The 17,558-nt window shown below is 43.8% G+C and overlaps 1 protein-coding gene across 1 annotated transcript in view; it reads right to left on the minus strand.

The window, feature by feature from the left end:
• wdr5 (WD repeat domain 5) overlaps window positions 1–17,558 on the minus strand; it is a 59,420-nt gene that overhangs the window by 4,303 nt on the left and 37,559 nt on the right. Inside the window, exons 9-13 of the mRNA XM_072566112.1 lie at window positions 16,976–17,022; window positions 14,564–14,639; window positions 9,513–9,546; window positions 7,969–8,043; window positions 6,738–6,825 (exon numbers count right to left, since the gene is read on the minus strand). Of these exons, the coding sequence (XP_072422213.1) occupies window positions 6,738–6,825; window positions 7,969–8,043; window positions 9,513–9,546; window positions 14,564–14,639; window positions 16,976–17,022 (320 nt within the window). The remainder of the gene's footprint in view (window positions 1–6,737; window positions 6,826–7,968; window positions 8,044–9,512; window positions 9,547–14,563; window positions 14,640–16,975; window positions 17,023–17,558) is intronic.

Consider the following 17,558-nt stretch of genomic DNA (forward strand, 5'->3'; position numbering starts at 1 on the left):
CTCATATTGCTCTAAACCCTTCCTATTCATATACCCACCCAGATGCCTCTTAAATATTGTAATTGTACCAGCCTCCACCACTTCCTCTGGCAGCTCAATTCATGCATGCACCATCCTGTCTGTGAAAAAGTTGCCCCTTGGGTCTCTTAAATCTCCCCCCACCCCCCCACTCCTCAACTTAAACCTCCGACCTCTAGTTCTGGACTATCCCATCCCAGAGAGAAGGCCTTATCTATTTGCCCTATCCACATTCCTCATGATTTTATACAAGTTCTCTAAGGTCACCCCTCAGCCTCCAATGCTCCAGGGAAAACAGCCCCAGCCTGTTCAGCCTCTCCCTATAGCTCAGATCCTCCAACCCTGGCAACATCCTTGTAAATCTTTTCTGAACCCTTTCAAGTTTCACAACATCTTTCCGATAGGAAGGAGACCAGAGTTGCACGCAATATTCTAAGTGACCTAACCAATGTCCTGTACAGCCACAACATGACCTCCCAACTCCTGTACTCAATACTCTGACCAATAAAGGAAAGCATACCAAATGTCTTCTTCGCTATCCTATCTACCTACGACTCCACTTTTAAGGAGCTATGAACCTGCACTCCAAGGTCTCTTTATTTAGCAACACTCCCCAGCAACTCCTGTGAAATAAAGGCTAACATTCCATTACCCTTCTCGATTACCTGCTGCTCATGTGTCGTGCTCAAATCCCCCAAGTGCGTGGGTTTCCTCCGTGCGCTCTGGTTTCCTCCCACAGTCCAAAGATGTGCAGGTTAGGTGAATTGGCCATGCTAAATTGCCCATAGTGTTAGGTGAAGGGGTAAATGTAGGGCAATGGGTCTGGGTGGGTTGTGCTTCGGCGGGTTGTTGTGGACTTGTTGGGCCGAAGGGCCTGTTTCCACACTAAGTAATCTAATCGAAGTCCCTTTGTGTTGCAGCTTTCTGCAGTTTCCCTCCATTTAAATAACAGTATGTTGTTTTGTTCTCCATTCCAAAGCGAACAACTTCACATTTTCCCACATTACACCCCAATTGCCAACTTTTTGCTCCGTGCTCAGACTACCAATATCTCCCTGGAAACTGTCTGCATCCCTCTCTCAATCTGCCTTTCCACCTATTTTAGTTTCATCTGCAAATTTGGCTACATTACCTTCACTTCCTTCTTCCAAGTCATTAATACATATTGTAAACGTTTGTGTTTCTAGCACTGATTACAGATTGCCAACCTGTAAAAGAACCCCTCATTCCCCACTCACTGTTTCCTGCCCATGAGTCAATTCTCTACCCATGCCAATATACTACCTCAACACCATGGGGTCTTATGTCACAACATTACATTTTGAAAGGTACCTTGTTGAACATCTTCTGGAACTCCAAATCTACTGGTTCCCCTCTACCCACTCTGGTTGAGCCTTCCTTAATAAACTTTAGTAAGTTAGTCAGACACTATTTTCCTTTCAGGAAGCCATACTGACTCTGCTTGATTAGATTACAATTTTCCAAATGTTCTGTTATTAGAATCTCAGAATCCTGACAGAGTGGAAGCAGGCCATTTGGCTCATCGAGTCCACATTGATCCCCTGAAGAGTCCTGTAATCCCACCCCATACCTGAATCCTACATTTCCCATGGGCTAGGCTAATTTACACATTCCTGAACACTACTGACCATGCTAAATTGCCCATCTACCTAACCTGCACCTTTGGACTGTAAGACAAAACCCACACAGACGCATGGAAAATGTGCAGTTGTCCTAACACTGAGAGGCAGCAGTGTTAATCAGTGAGCCACCGTACTGCCCTTGAGCTGCCATACTGCCCTAATAATGGATTCCATTTCTTTGACAACAATATAGTTAGGCAATTAGCCTAAAGTTACCCGCTTATTGTCTCCCTCCCTTTTTGAATGGGATGTCACAATAACAGTTTTCCAATCTGCTGGTACTTTGCCAGACTCCAACGACATTTGGAAAATTACAACTAACACACCAGTACCAGAGAGTTTGGATTATAGGGAGAGGCTGAATAGAACCAGGCTTTGCTTTTTCCCCTTGAAGCATTGGAAGCTGAGGGGTGACCTTATAGTGCTTCACAAAATCATGAAGGGTATGGATAAGGTGAATGGCCAAGGTCTTTTTCCTCGATGGGGGCAGTCCAACACTAGAGGGCATATGTTTAACAGAAAGATTTAAAAAGGATTGAGGGGTAACTTTTTCACGCAGAGGGTGGTGTGCGTTTGGAATGAGCTGCCAGAGGAAGTGGTGGAGTCTGCTACAATTACAGCATTCAAAAGACATCTTGATGGGTATATGAATAGGAAGGGTTTAGATGGTATGGACCAAATGCTGGCAAATGGGACTGGATTTATTTAGGATATTTGGTCAGTGTGGATAAGATGGACCAAATGGTCTGATCCCATGCTGTATGACTATTGTCTCTGGAGCTACTTCTTTTAGGATCAGAAGATACAAGCATCAGGGCCAGGGACTTATCTACCCTTTAGCCCCCATTAGTTTGGCTAATACTACTTCTCTAGTGACAGTGCTTAATTCCTGTCTCCCTGGAATTCTTTAGTATTAAATGGAATGTTTGAAGACTCCATTGTAAAGACTGATTGAAGTTATCTATTTATTTAACTCCCCTGTTATCCTTTTTCCTCAAAACCATCTCCTCAGATTCATTTTCTAAGGGGCTTATATTCACTTGGACCTCTCGTTTTCTTTTATACATTTAAAGGTGTTCTTATCAGCTTTTTAAAATATTTCTCTTAGTTTGCTCTAGTGGTTTATTTTCTGCCTTTATTATCTTTTTGTCCTCCTTTGCTGGATTCTGAAGTTATCCTAGCCTTCAGGGATACCACTGACTTCTGCTTCCTTTGATGTTATTTCTTTCAGCTTAATACTCTCCTGAACTTCCTTGATGAGCCATTGTTGGTTTATCACTCTCAATCTTTCCTCGTTATACAAATGCACTTTTGCCGAGAGTCATGAATCACCTCCTCAAATGCTGCTTTCTTACTGTCATTCATGTTAATTTACCCCCCTAGTTCACTTTAGCCAACTCTATCCTCATTTCATTGTAATTCCCTTTACTTAAGTTAACCAGTTCTTGCTAGTTTTTTTACACTTGAACAGAAAATGAAATTCTATCATATTATCACCACTTGCTAGGGAATCCTATACTCTGAGATCATTTATTAATGCTGCCTCATTCTCCATGACCAGATCCAAGGCAGCCTGTTGCCTGGTTGGCTCTATGTCATATTGCTCTAGGAAACTATGCCTAATTCACTATGAACTTCAATTTGATTAACCCAATCAACATGAAGATTAAAGACACCCATAATTATAACTCTATTGTTTTTACGTGCTCTGCCAATTTATTGATTAGTAGCCTTTCCCCACAGAGTAGCGACTGCCCAGCAGTCTGTACACTACTCCGATCAATGTTGTCTTTGCTTTGCTGTTTTCTTTACCTCCATCCAAATGCTCTGTACATCATTTGAGCTTATATGATCTCTCAACTGTTCTCTTTTTGCCTCTTATTACAGTGCTACCCCACTAGTTTTTCCATCTCTCCTGTTTCTGAGGGGTCAAAACTCTGAGCGTTAAATTCCGAGCTTTGATCTCCTTGTAACCATGTTTCCATAATGGCTATGAGAACATATTAATTTATCTCAATTGGCGTTATCAGTTTTTCTACCTTATTCCAAATCTTTCAAGTTTCTTCATTATGCTGTTTCCATACTCCTTGAAGGCTCCTCGTACAATATTACATTCTTACATTCTGTCAGCTACGTAAGATTCCTACTCATTGACTACAGTTCAGCCTTCAATACTATTATCCCCTCGAGACTTATTACTAAACTTGGTGATCTCAAACTAAGCCCCATTCTCTGCAATTGGATCCTCAGATTCCTAACCCACAACTCTCAATCAGTGAAGACTGGGGACAATATTTCATCCTCACTATAACACTCAACAATGGAGCGCCCCCCCCAAACCAGGGGTGCGCACTCAGCCCCTACTGTACTCACTGTATACCCATGACTGTGTCACCAAATAATAGACTAATGCCATTTACAAGTTCGCTGATGACACCACCATAGTTGATCGAATCTCAGATAGTGACAAAACAGACTACAGATGGGAGGTGCAGGATCTGTAAAAATGGTGCACTGAGACCAACCTAGCTCTCAATTATAGCAAAACCAAGGAACTCATTATTGATTTTTGGCAGGATGTCACTCGTGCGCTCTATACATTAATAGCACAGAGGTTGACTGAGTGGAGATTGTCAAGCTCCTGGGAGTGGTCATCAACAACAAGCTTTCTTGGAATCTTCATGTGAACACATTGGTCACAAAGGCCCAACAATGTCTCTTCTTCCTCAGGCAGCTGAGGAAATTTGGCATGACGGGAGAATACCCTTGCCAACTTTTATAGGTGCGCCATTGACAGCATTCTGTCTGGATGTATCACTACCTGGTATGGCAACTGTACCATTCAAGATCGGAGACGGTTACAGAGAGTGGTGAACTCGGCCCAGACAATCACAAAGGCCAACCTCCCATCTATAGAATCCATCTACCAGGCCCGCTGTCAAGGAAAGGCCGCCAGCATTCTCAAAGATCCATCGCGCCCTGGCAATGTTTTTCTACAACCTCTACCATCGGGGAGAAGGTACAGAAGCCTGAGCACATGCACCAGCTGGTTTCGGAACAGTTTCTACCCTGCTGTTGTTAGAATACTGAATGGTCTCACAAACTCTTAACATTCACCTGTACCTGTGTTTTGTTTTTGCCGCTGTTTATCTATTATTTACTATTTATGCTACTTAACTCTGATCTGCCTGTATTGGTCGCAGGACAAAGCTTTGCACTGTGCCTCTCTACACGTGACAATAAATGCAATTTTCTGGTATTAATCAACCCCATCCCTAAACTGCTGAGTGGTCTAGTGGTATCATCACTGGACTGTTAATCCAGAGACTGGGGTAATGTTTTACGGACCCAGATTTGAATCCCGCTATGGCAGGTGCCGGAATATGAATTCAATAAAAATTTAGAATGCGAGTCTAATGATCATCATGGACCCATTGTTGATTGTTGGAAAGTGTGTTCACTAATGTCCTTTAGGCAAGGAATCTGCCATCCTTACCTGGTCTGGCCTACATGTGACTCTGACCCACAGCAATGTGGTTGACTCCCAACTGCCCTCTGGGTAATTAGGGACTGTCTATAAATGCTGACCTAGCCAGCGATGCCCTCATCCAATAAATTTTTAAAAACCTGCAATCCTACCTTCTTTCTCTTTGATTGTATAATTTTCCATACAAATGAACCCCCTGCCCCACTCTTTAGTTCAAAGCCCTAACTACAGTCAAGACGCAGATCAGCTATGATCACACTAAACAGCAGAGGAGCCTACTCCTGCGCGATGTTCCCATGTAAGATACAAAGCAGCCATGCCCCTATAAACAGCCCAGTGTGCAAACTCATTTGTTTGTAAAACCAGGAAGGTTTGAAGTTTGGTTTCGTGCAACTGACAATACTCACTCGAGTCAGAAGTTCAGATAAGTCTCTGCACATCAAACACTTAACAAAGTGGAGAGTTTGTGTGTTTTATTTTTGAGGGTGCAAACACAGGGTCAATGAAGGCAGCACATTTCACATAGTTAACAGCGATTATATTAATACTTTAAATGCAGTCCAACACACCAGACTGGTCAGAAGAGTAAAAGCTCCTGGCATTCAGGGAAAAGAAAAATTGGATTCAAACTTGACTCAATCGCAGGAAGATGTTTTGTCATTGATGGGTGTTTTGTGACTGGACCTTTGTTTCCAAGTGACTTGCATGAGGCTCAGTACTAGATGCTTGCTATTTATACTATATAACTAAAATGTGGGGGAGGTTTGCAGATGGTTTGAAAATTAGCCATGTGGTTGAAAATGAGGAAGATAGATATGGATTACAGGATATTATTGAACAAGTCAGATGGACAGAGAAGTGGCATAGGGATTCAGCTCAGAGAAATTAAGTAATACATGTCGTGAGAAAAACAAACACAGCAAGGGAATGTACAATAACTGAGAACTCTGAAAGGCGTAGATTGATAAAGGGGTTAAGGTAGCATATGGAACACCTTCCTTTATTGGCTGAGACCTGGAGTATAAGAACTGGGAGGTTGTGCTAGAACTGCATCAAACACGATGAGACTACAGCTAGACAACTGGATCAAATTCTGCTCACTAGTGATTTTTAAGGATGTTTTCAGGAAGGGAGAATGCTAGTGACAGGTTTGGTAGGCTGGGATTGTTTCCTTTGGAACAGAGGAGGCCAAGGAAAGATTTAATTGAGGAGTACATCATAAGACCTGAGATAGTGTGGTTAGGATGAACTTGTTTTCATCAGCAGAGATTAATAACTGCTGCATAATTATAAAGTATTGGCGGAAGTATCTGAGTGGTGTTGAATGTTATTTTATCCAGAGGCTGGTGGCTGTCTGGAATTCACTGCCTGAAAAGGGTGACAGAGACAGAAACACTTTTCTTCTTTTAAAAATAGACTTGAAAATGGACTTGTGGTTCTCCAGGCCATTGGGGTGAGAGAGTGGAGACTAGATTGGATAGTTTCTGATCAGCATGTGGCCATAATGGGCCATAATGCTGCGTTTCTATGTTGTAACCTGAATGTTCCAACCCCATGAACGTTGTGCTCAGGCAAGGGACCGGACTCACCTGTGTGCCCTTGTAGTTTCTGCACTATCTCCTTTGTCTGAAGGTTCCAGATATACACAAAGTTGTCCTCAGATCCTGAGACAATCCACTTCAAAACAAAAATTTCAATTATTCACCAAAATATTACACAATTCAGAGAATAGAAACTGGCTATACCACCCAACAGCTCTCTGATGATATTTAGGGTTCACACTTCACCTCACCCAAGTCAACATCCTTTCATTCCTTACTCCTTAATGGATCAATGCAACTTCCCCTTAAATGCATCCATACCATTCCCTTCAATTGCTTCCTCTGGGGTCAATTCCACATTTGCCCCATTCTTTAGATAACAGCTCCTCAGCTCCTGGTTGAGTTTGTGTTTTATAACTCTCCTGTTCTAGATTAGATTAGATTACTTACAGTGTGGAAACAGGCCCTTCGGCCCAACAAGTCCACACTGCCTCGCCGAAGTGCAACCCACCCATACCCCTACATTTACCCCTTACCTAACACTATGGGCAATTTAGCATGGCCAATTCACCTGACCTGCACATTTTTGGACTGTGGGAGGAAACCGGAGCACCCGGAGGAAACCCACGCAGACACGGGGAGAATGTGCACACAGAGTCGCCTGAGGCGGGAATTGAACCCGGGTCTCTAGCGCTGTGAGGCAGCAGTGCTAACCACTGTGCCACTGTGCCGCACACCAAGGGTACCTGACCAAACTGTTTCATAATTTGAAGCAACTCCAGCCTACTCAGTCTTCCCTGATAGGGTGCCCAGTTGTGGTACTACCCTTGCAAATCATTTTCCATTTTCAACTACGGAGACCAGAACTGTCCAGTGTTAACTGCACTTAAATAAATTTAAAACAACTTGCTCTGATCAGAGAGCTTATTTTCAAAAATATCATCTCCGAGCTCTCCAAATCCACAAGAAGCAGATGGTTTCCATCCTTGGTTATAACAATCACAGGCCAGCCTCCCATTCTCAACAGGGAACCTGCCTCTGTATTGCTGTTCAGTAACCCTAACTGATAATGCTAGGGTTTGCCAAAGTCTAACATGCTTCACAGTTCAGTAACTTGGCAAGGTTCATGCATACAGAATAATGACTTGGAGAGAGAAAGGTCAAGGCCACAGATCCTAGCCACCAGCCACTTTAGGAATGGGAACTCAATTACACCACCGCCTATAATACAAACTGGGCAACTGCCTCCCCAGAATGCAAGACAAACTGTTGGACTTACCTTGCCACCAGTAACTGAGAAGTTGGCAAATATGCAGTATTTTTCATTTTTGTGTCCTGTGTAGGTCTTCAAACACTGAAACACATACACAAAGTGTCAGCAACTCTTCCCAGCTGGCATTCCATCAGCAAACAACATCAGCTAAAGCGTTCAGAGTGACACACAGGTACTTTCACAATTGCCCTACTGCAATGTTCCCTTTTAAAGGGCATGGCTGTGGAGTGGTTCAGAGATCCCTTGCTAATCGGTGTGTTGACACATTGACTTCTTCACGTGGAAGCTGCACATGAACCTTGGAGATTCATGCAGCAGAAAAAAAGCATTAGGGGAAAACATGGCTCAATTAAAGGTGGAGGATATCAAAAGATCAAATATGAAATTTCAAAGTGAAAGAGAGTAATTTTACATCTTTGATGGTGATTATCTGAACTCAGAAGCTGCTGAGCAAAGAAAAACCTGCAGACACTTGTACACCCACTTGGTTCGGAGGTCAAAATCGATAAAAGCTACAGTATTCAGATACAATATAAAGACTGATTGTTCACCCTGCAGTTTGAAAAAAAGAAAGATGGGTTTGCCCTCTGGTCTAAGTGCCAAAAATATCCTAGTATAAAAATCACAGGAGACAACCATTTGACTCACTATTCCTGTGCCAACTCCAAAATCCAAAAAAAGCCACCCAACCCTGCTCCCCAACTTGCAGCATATTCCTGCAAATGTTTCCTTTTCAAGAATTTATTCAATTCCCTTTTAAAGGCTGGTAAATCTGATTCCACTACCCTTTCATGTCGCAGATTCTATATCACAGTTGAAAGACAACTTGCATCTCCTGTCTCTTCCTCCATTTGACCTCCTGGATTCAGGTAGTGAGCAGCACAGACCACACGGAATTCAGATTCAAGGTCAGATAGCACTGAGTAAGCTGCTGGGAGACAAGGCCATCACTAAAGAGGATAGAACTGAATTCATCAGTGCTAGGAAACTGTTTCAAATCAGTTTCTTTGACACTCCTTTCCAGAACCTGCATCTCTCAGTTCAAGTGAAGCTCATTCCATTTGTACAGCTCCCAATTTCATCAGTACTGGTGTTACTGCCCCCACGATCAAAATCCAAATCGCCAACATCAGCCTTTAGGCCACACATTCATTCCCCTATTTTATTTATGATATGCCAATTTGCTTGTGACTCAGGTTACAACCCGATGAAGGGCTTTTGCCCAAAATGTCGACTTTCCTGCTTCTCGGACGCTGCTTGACCTGCTGTGCTTTTCCAGCACCACTCTAATTGAGACACTAACAACCGATGACCTCTGCTTTTCAATTTAGGCCTTGATTAGCCATATATCGAGACAGAATCTCTTACCCAGCACCTAGCAGCACAGTACAACTTTCTAGACTCACATTCGACTATCAGAGAACGGTGACTCTCCCTGATGACGTTGGTCCCTGTTGTCACTGCATTCTTTAAAAATCAATGAATTCCTGAACCAGTGTCATGGAAGGGAAAGCTGGGGAAATATAAACTATTAGCCTTGCTACACATACCTTTCCTTTGCTGTAGTCCCAAAGTTTCAGTGTGCTGGGGAAAAAAAAAAGAGACATTTTTCTGTCAGTAAATGGAAATCTGGAGTTTTCCAAGTGAGGTCAGATCACAGCTGTTTCTGCTACAGACCAAAGCAGCTTTGTTCCCCTTCCTTGGCCCAGCTCACTACCTTTTCCTACCCCAGCAAGTAAAAGAGACCGAGCAATATCACAGAGGACTTGAAATGATCTTTTAAAAAAAGTTATTTCATGCAATGCAAGTGCTGCTGGCTGGGCCAATAATTGTTGCCCAGTCATACTCGCCCTTGAACAGAGTGGCTTGCTGAGCCATAACAGAGGACAGTTAAAAGTCAGCCCCATTACTATGGAGTCATATGTAGGCCAGACCAGGTAAGGAAAGGACAGCACATCATGTCTGAAAAGGGCATTAGTGAAACTGGTGGGTTTTCACATCAATTGCGAATATTCCCATGATCAAGATGTCATTATACCAGCACAGCATTAACTTGGACCTTGAGATTACTAATCCAATGAGATGACAACTATTTCATCATATCCATCTATCATCAGGATGCCTAGACCATTGAGAAGCCTTTTGGGGAAGGTGGGACCTGTACATGAAGGACAGGTTGCACCTGAACTGGAGGGGCACAAACGTCCTGGGTGGGAGATTTGCTCGTGTGGTTCAGGAGGGTTTAAACTAGTTTGGCAGGGGGGTGGGAACCACAGTTACATATCGGGGAGGGAGGTGGTGGTTGTAGATGGGACAGTGACAGGATGTAGTGAATCTATCAGGGAGAATTTTCATGTGAGCAAATAACGGGATTGTTTGAAGTGTGTCAGCTTTAACGCAAGGAGTAACCGAAATAAGAGTGACAAACTTAGAACACGGATCAGTACTTGGGACTATGGTGCTGTGGCCGATATGGAGATGTGGGTTTGACAGGGGCAGGAATAGTTGCTGGAAGTTCCAGCGTTTAGAACATTTAAGAAGAACAGCGAGGGTGGAAAAAAATGAGAGGAGGGGGTATAGCATTGCTAATCAGAAAGTGGGTCACAGCTCTAGAAATGAAGATTGTTGAGGAAGGCTGGTCTACGGAGTCAGTGTGGGTGGAAGTTAGGAACACCAAGGGAGCAACCATTTACAGACCCCCTAATAGCAGTACAGAGATTGAAGAACTAATAGGCTGGCAGATTTTGGAAAAATGCAGATGTAGCAGGGTTGTTGGTATGGGCGATTTCAACTTTCCCCAGTGTTGACTGGAACCTCCTAAGTGCAGATGGTTTGGATGGAGCCGTTTTTGTCAGGTGTGTTCAGGGGTGTTTCCCTACTCAGTATGTAGACAGACGAACGAGGGGTGAGGCCATTTTGGATTTGGTGCTCGGAAATGAGCCTGGACAAGTGTCAGAACTTGCAGTTGTGGAATACTTTGGTGACAGTGATCACAACTGTCTCACGTTTCCCTTGGAGAGGGAAAGGAGCAGTTACCATGGGAAGATAAAAAAAATTATGACGTTATCGGACAGGAGTTGGGAAGTACAGATTGGGAGCAATTGTTCCACAGAAAGGACACAACGGACATGTGGAAACCTTTTAAGGAGCACTTGTTGCGAGTGATGCATAAATGTGTTCCTCTGAGACGGACAAGAATGAGTAAGATTAAGGAGCCTTGGATGATGAGAACAGAGGAGCTTCTCGTCAAAAGGAAGACGGCAGCTTACGTAAGGTGGAGGAAGCAAAGATCTAGCACAGCTTTAGAGGATCACAGGCTTGCTAGAAAGGAGCTCAATAATGGACTGAGGAGAGCCAGGAGGGGGCACAAAAAGGTTTGGCGGGAAGGATTAGGGAGAAGGTACGGCCAGTCAGGGATAGCGTAGGGAACCTGTGTGTGGAGTCTGAGCAGATAGGGGAAGCCCTAAATGAGATTTTTGCTTTGTTTTCACTAAGGAAAGAGACCTTGTCGTGAATAAGAACTTTGAGGAGGCAGGAAAGAGTCTTGAACAGATCAAGATTGAAGAAATTGATGTGCTGGAAAATTTGGCAAATATTGAGATTAATAAGTCCCCAGGGCTGGACCAGATTTATCCAAGGTTGCTCCAGGAAGTGAGAAAGGAGGTTCCTAAGCTGGTAGCAAAGATCTTTGCTTCCTCACTCTCCATGGGAGTCGTACTGGAGGATTGGAGGGAGGTGAATGTTGTTCCTCTTTTCAAGAAGGGGAATAGGGAAATCCCTGGCAATTACAGACCAGTCAGTCTTACGTCTGTGGTTAGCAAAGTTTTGGAAAAAATTCTGAGGCATAGAATTTATGACTATTTGGAAAAGCATAACATGATTAAAAGCAGTCAGCATGGCTTTGTGAGGGGCAGGCAATGCCTCACAAATCTTACTGAGTTCTTTGAGAAGGTGACGAGACAGACCGACGAAAGTTGAGCAGTGGATGTGGTGCATACGGACTTCAACAAGGCATTTGATAAGGTTTCCCCATGGTAAGGTCATTCATAAAGTCAAGAGGTTAGATTAGATTTGATTAGATTCCCTACAGTGTGCAAACAGGCCCTTCGGCCCAACAAGTCCACACCAACCTGCCGAAGAGTAACCCACCCATTTCCCTCTGACTAATGCACCTAACACTACGGGCAATTTAGCATGGCCAATTCACCTGACCTGCACATCTTTGGACTGTGGGAGGAAACTGGAGCACCCAGAGGAAACCCATGCAGACACGGGGAGAATGTGCAAATCCACACAGACAGGCGCCAGAGGCTGGAATCGAACCTGGGACCCTGGTGCTGTGAGGCAGCAGTACTAACCACTGAGCCACCGTGGTGTGGGATACAGGGAGATTTGGCTGTCTGGATTCAGAATTGGTTGGCTGACAAAAGACAGAATGGTTGTAGATGGAAACTATTCTGCTTGGAGATCAGTGGTGAGTGGGGTCCCACAGGGCTCTGTTCTTGGGCCTCTGCTCTTTGTAGTTTTGATAAATGACTTGGATGAGGAGGTTGAGAGGTGGGTTATTAAATTTTCAAATGACACAAAGGTTGGAGATGTTGTTGATAGTATAGGAGGGCTACTGCAGGCTGCAGTGTGATATAGACAGGATGCAGAGCTGGGCTGAGAAATGGCAGATGGAGTTCAACCTGGATAAATGCGAAGTGATGCATTTTGGACGGTCATACTTGAATGCTGAACATAGGATTAAAGACAGGATTCTTGACAGTGTGTAGCAACAGTGGGTTCTTGGTGTTCAAGTGCATACATCCCTCAAAGTTGCCACCCAAGTAGACAGGATTGTGAAGAATGCATATGGTGTTTTGGCTTTCATTGACAGGTGCATCGAGTTTAAGAGCCACAAGGTTTTGCTGCAGCTCTACAAGTCCCTGGTGAGACCACACTCTGAATAGTGTGTCCAGTTCTGGTCACCATATTATCGGAAAGATGTGGAGGCCTTGAAGAGGGTGGAAAGAAGGTTTACCGGGATTCAGCCTGGACTGGAGAGCTTGTCTCACGAAGAGAGGTTGACTCAGCTCAGACTTTTCTCTCTGGAGAGGAGGAGGAAGAGGGGTGACCTGATCGAGGTGTACAAGGTAGTGAGAAGCATGGATAGAGTCAATAGCCAAAGACTTTTCCCCAGAGCAGGAGTGGCTGGCACGAGGGGTCACAGTTTTAATGTGTTAGGAGGAAGGTATAGAGGAGATGTCAGGGGTATGTTCTTTATGCAGAGAGTTGTGAACACATGGAGAGCAGTGAATTGAGGGGTGGGTAGGTTAGGTTATTTTGTTTTAGATTAGGATTAATCCTCAGCACAACATTGTGGGCCGAAGGGCCTATTCTGTGCTGTACTTTTCTATGTTCTATGTTGTTTGTGACTAATGAACTTAGAAAGGTCACACTGCAGTGCCCTGAGCACATAGACCCTGCTACAAGTGTGCTGTCCAGATGAAGGGACTATTTCAATACCTCAAACTAGCAAGTGCAGTAATTTCAATATCTGACAGGCTCAGTGTTATCCAACAGCTGGGGTAAGTCATAAGCAAAGTAATTCGAGAGGAGGGGGAAAGGTAGAGTGCAGGGGTCAATGAGCATGGGACTGACATCAAGCAGGTGGGAGTTCATGGCATGATGCTGGATGGGGTGAGGTGGCATTGGGACATCTGGACATTCTTGGAGTTTGTGAAAAACTGGAGGATACTGAACTGTTTGGACACTTTCAGAAACTAAACTGGATTTTACCAAGGGAGAAGGGAACTCAGGATTTCTTGAGGAATAAGGTCAATAGTTTAATGTGGGCTGGAATCCACCTGCTGATTATACAGACTTGCGAAAAACGGCCAAGTCAGGCCTTTACTGCCTTTAATTGAAGGAGTCAAGAGTTTTGAAGGATACGGTGGTCTTCCTGTGCTGATGGCTGCCTGACAAACCTTTCGATCTTGATTTCTATTTCAAAAACTCGGAGTCAGTTGGATGAAAGCCTCCAAAGTTTGCAGTAAAAGTTGCAAGTCTCAATCTCTCTGGTGGAAGAAACTGGAAACTTCAAGTTTAAACAATCCAGTATTTTGATTATTTTGTAAACCAAGAGAAGCTGAAACCTGACCACTTTTCAAAGACTTGGAACCAATAGGATTTTCGAAAAGCAAAACTTGCTGCAAGATTTTCCATCAGTCTGCATCAATCACCAAGACATCCAGTTGACTAAGAAACTGACAAACTCTCTTTTGTTTTTCAGATATTGGCCAACAGGTGTTTTTGTTCACCTTTCTTTTAAAAGAAAACTATTTCTGGTGAGTCTTTGTCCTTTGTGTGGGGTGTTTGCTTGTGTTGGGATTAACAGAGAAGATTGTTCTTATTATAGATTCTAGTATAGATATTAACCAATTTTGCCAATTGCTTTCAGAAATGAGTTTTGTTTTAGAATGAACGGGTAGTTTTGAGTTCTTAAAGAAACCTTGTGAAAGTCCATTTTATTCTGGATAGCAGTACAAAAAGGTAATAATCGCCTAGGTAGTAAAAGGTAGTAAAATTAGTGAATGTGATGTCGGTAGAAGTTCCTTACTTGTCAAGTGTTGCGGCCAGAATATATTTCCCATTTGGGGAGAACTTCACGAAGGACACAGGAGGATTATCGTCATCTGTTGAGAGAAAGGTACTGTTATGAATATGTTTGAGATGGACAACTGGTCCCAATCCTTCACAGTGAGCGGACTGGATCGTAACTCCCCCCACAGCACAGAAATAATTTTCAAATGGAAGTTCTGCCCCATGAATTGAGATAGGTCAACTTGACTTTGGTCCTTGATCATTCATCATTCATTGTTATAATGAGTGCGGATCGAAACACAGCAAACCAAAATGATTTGAGAAATTTGCTCTTGGTCGATGGAGCTCTCAGTCACAGTGATCCCTGGACTAGAGAAAGGGGACTGAGAGCCAATTCCTGATCTATGCCTAGTGATGCCTGGTTTAGAGAGGGGCGATAATCAGCCAGGGTTCCAACTCATAATACCTACTGGAAAACATGTGGACGACATTACGCAAAGCTTCAGTGCCTGTCTCAACTTATCAACACACAATTAGGTTCACTTTAAAATTATAAATAATTAATACTTATTTATTAATTAATTAAAAATTAATAAAAATTATTAATTAAAAATTAATGAGAAGGAAGATACCAGGAAGAGGGAGACAGAAGCTGAGATGTCACACAAATATCTTGTACTTGTAAAAACAAAAGCACTGCAGATGATGTAAATCAGAAACAAGAACAGAAATTGGTGGAGAAGCTCAGCAGGTTTGGCAGCATCTGTGGAGAGAGAGCAGAGTTAACGTTTCAGATCGAGGAACCCTTCCTCAGAAGGGTCAGCAGGTAGGAAAATGTTGGTTTATATGCAGATGACGGGTGGAGGGAGGAAGTAGTAAAGAGTAAATGATAGTTGGTAAAAGAACCAAAAGAGAGGAGAATAGTTGGACAAAGGAGTGGATTACAATCTAGCTAGGAGAGTGATTAGCTACAAATGCGGACTGTTTGTGGCTAACAATAGGTTGTGTGTAACAGCAGACTCCGTGACAACAGGGTTAAAGTTTCAGGTCGAGTGAACCTTCCTCAGAGCCTTCTTGACCCGAAACACAAACTGATTTCTACCCACCGATGCTGCCAGACCTGCTGAGCTTTTCCAGCAATTTCTGTTTTGGTTTCTGATTTTCAGCATTCACGGTTCTTTCAGTTTTTATGTGATAACAAGGCCTGCATGTGAGAGTTGGGGGTAGGACATGGGAGAGCTCATGTTATCAGCTGCGATTGCAGGGGAAGGGGCCATATACATTCTTGCACATGTTTCCTGTAAAGACACTATTTTATTCTCCCAGTTTCTCTGCCATGTCTGTTCTGATGAAGCCAACTTCAACAAGGGAGCTTCCAAAACGTCCATCATCGTCCTTAACTGAGGACTCCCCAGCACCGTTGTTGACAGGGCCCTGAACCGGGTCCAACCCATCCCCCATACCTCAGCTCCTTCCTCCTGCAACAGCAATAAGGTCCCCCTTGTCCTCACCTACTATCCCACTAGCATCCACTTCCAGAGGATCATTAGCCTATTTCCACCACTCCAGCGAGATACCTCCACCAGACATACATTCCCCTCCCCGCCTTTGTCTGCCTTCCATAGTGACTGTTCCGTCCAGACACTCTGGCCACTCTTCCTTCACTCCCAACAGCCTCACAGGACCTTCCTCCCTCTTCAGTATCCAAGGGTCCAAACACAACATCACCTGCACTTACACAATCTAGTCTACATATGTTTGCAATGTGATCTCCTCTACACTGGGGAAATGAAGCATAGACGGGCTGACCGCTTCACAGAACACCTATGTTCTGTTTGTAAAAGTTGACCCTAAGCTTCCAGTTGCCTGTTACTTCAACATCTCATCATGTTCCCTGGGCAACATCTGTCTCAGGCTTGCTGCAGTGCGACAGTGAAGCTCAGTGCAAGGTGGAAGAATAGCACCCCTTTTTCTGCCTGGGTATCCTGCAGCTTTTGGACTCAAGATTAAAATTCAATAATAAGCTCTCCCATGTCCTTACCAGGCCCCTACACACCAGGCCTAGTTATCATGTAGTCTGCGATCATACACAATCCATTAATAGTTTTTCACCCTCCTAGCCAGATCACGATCCACTCCTTTGTCTGTCCAACTGTTCTTCTCACCTCTCCACTGCATATAAACCAACATTTTCCTAGCCACCATCAGTTCTGAGGAAGGGTCACTCGATTCAAAATGTTAACATTGATTTCTCTCCACAGATGCTGCCAGACCTGCTGAGCTTTCCCAGCAATTTCTGATCTTATACTTTTATGTGGCTGCATAAGAATGAAGACTGTCGACAGCTCAGGGTCACATTTGTGTAGCTCCCCTGCTGTCTTATCCTTCATTTCACCAGGTCACACACAAGGATCTCAAAATCACTTACCAATCAAGGTTTTAAGGCATTGGCCAGATGCAGTGTCCCAAATGCGGCTGCAAGAACAGGAAAAGCTATTATTAAAGATCATGCTAAAGCAGCTTTCATACTTCAAAGAATGCCTAGTATTTTTGTTTTTCACTTGTGGGACATAGATGTCACTGGCTGGCCAGAGTTTATTGGCCTTGAGAAGGTGGTGGTGAGCTATTTTCTTTAACAGCTGCAGGCCATGTGCTCTGGCAGACCCACAATGCCCTTCAGGAAGGGATTCTAGCATTTTGACCCAGTGACACGAAAGAAACGCCAATAAATCTCCAGGTCAGGATTGTGACCAACTTCAAGGTGAATTGGCAGGGGGTGGTGTTCCCTTGTTTTGCTGCCCTTGTTCTTCGAGAGCAAATTGGTCATGAGTTTGGAAGGTGTTGGCTAACTATCTTTGGTGAATTTCTGCAGTGCATCTTGTAGATAGTACGCACTGCTGTTATTGAGCGCTGGTGATGGGTGGAGTGGATGTCTGTGAATGTGGTGCCAATCAAGTGGGCTGCATTGTCCTGGATGATGTCAAGCTTCTTAGAGCTACATGCATCCAGGC

Source organism: Chiloscyllium punctatum, chromosome 49 (assembly GCF_047496795.1).
Source record: "Chiloscyllium punctatum isolate Juve2018m chromosome 49, sChiPun1.3, whole genome shotgun sequence".
NCBI lineage: Eukaryota > Metazoa > Chordata > Chondrichthyes > Orectolobiformes > Hemiscylliidae > Chiloscyllium > Chiloscyllium punctatum.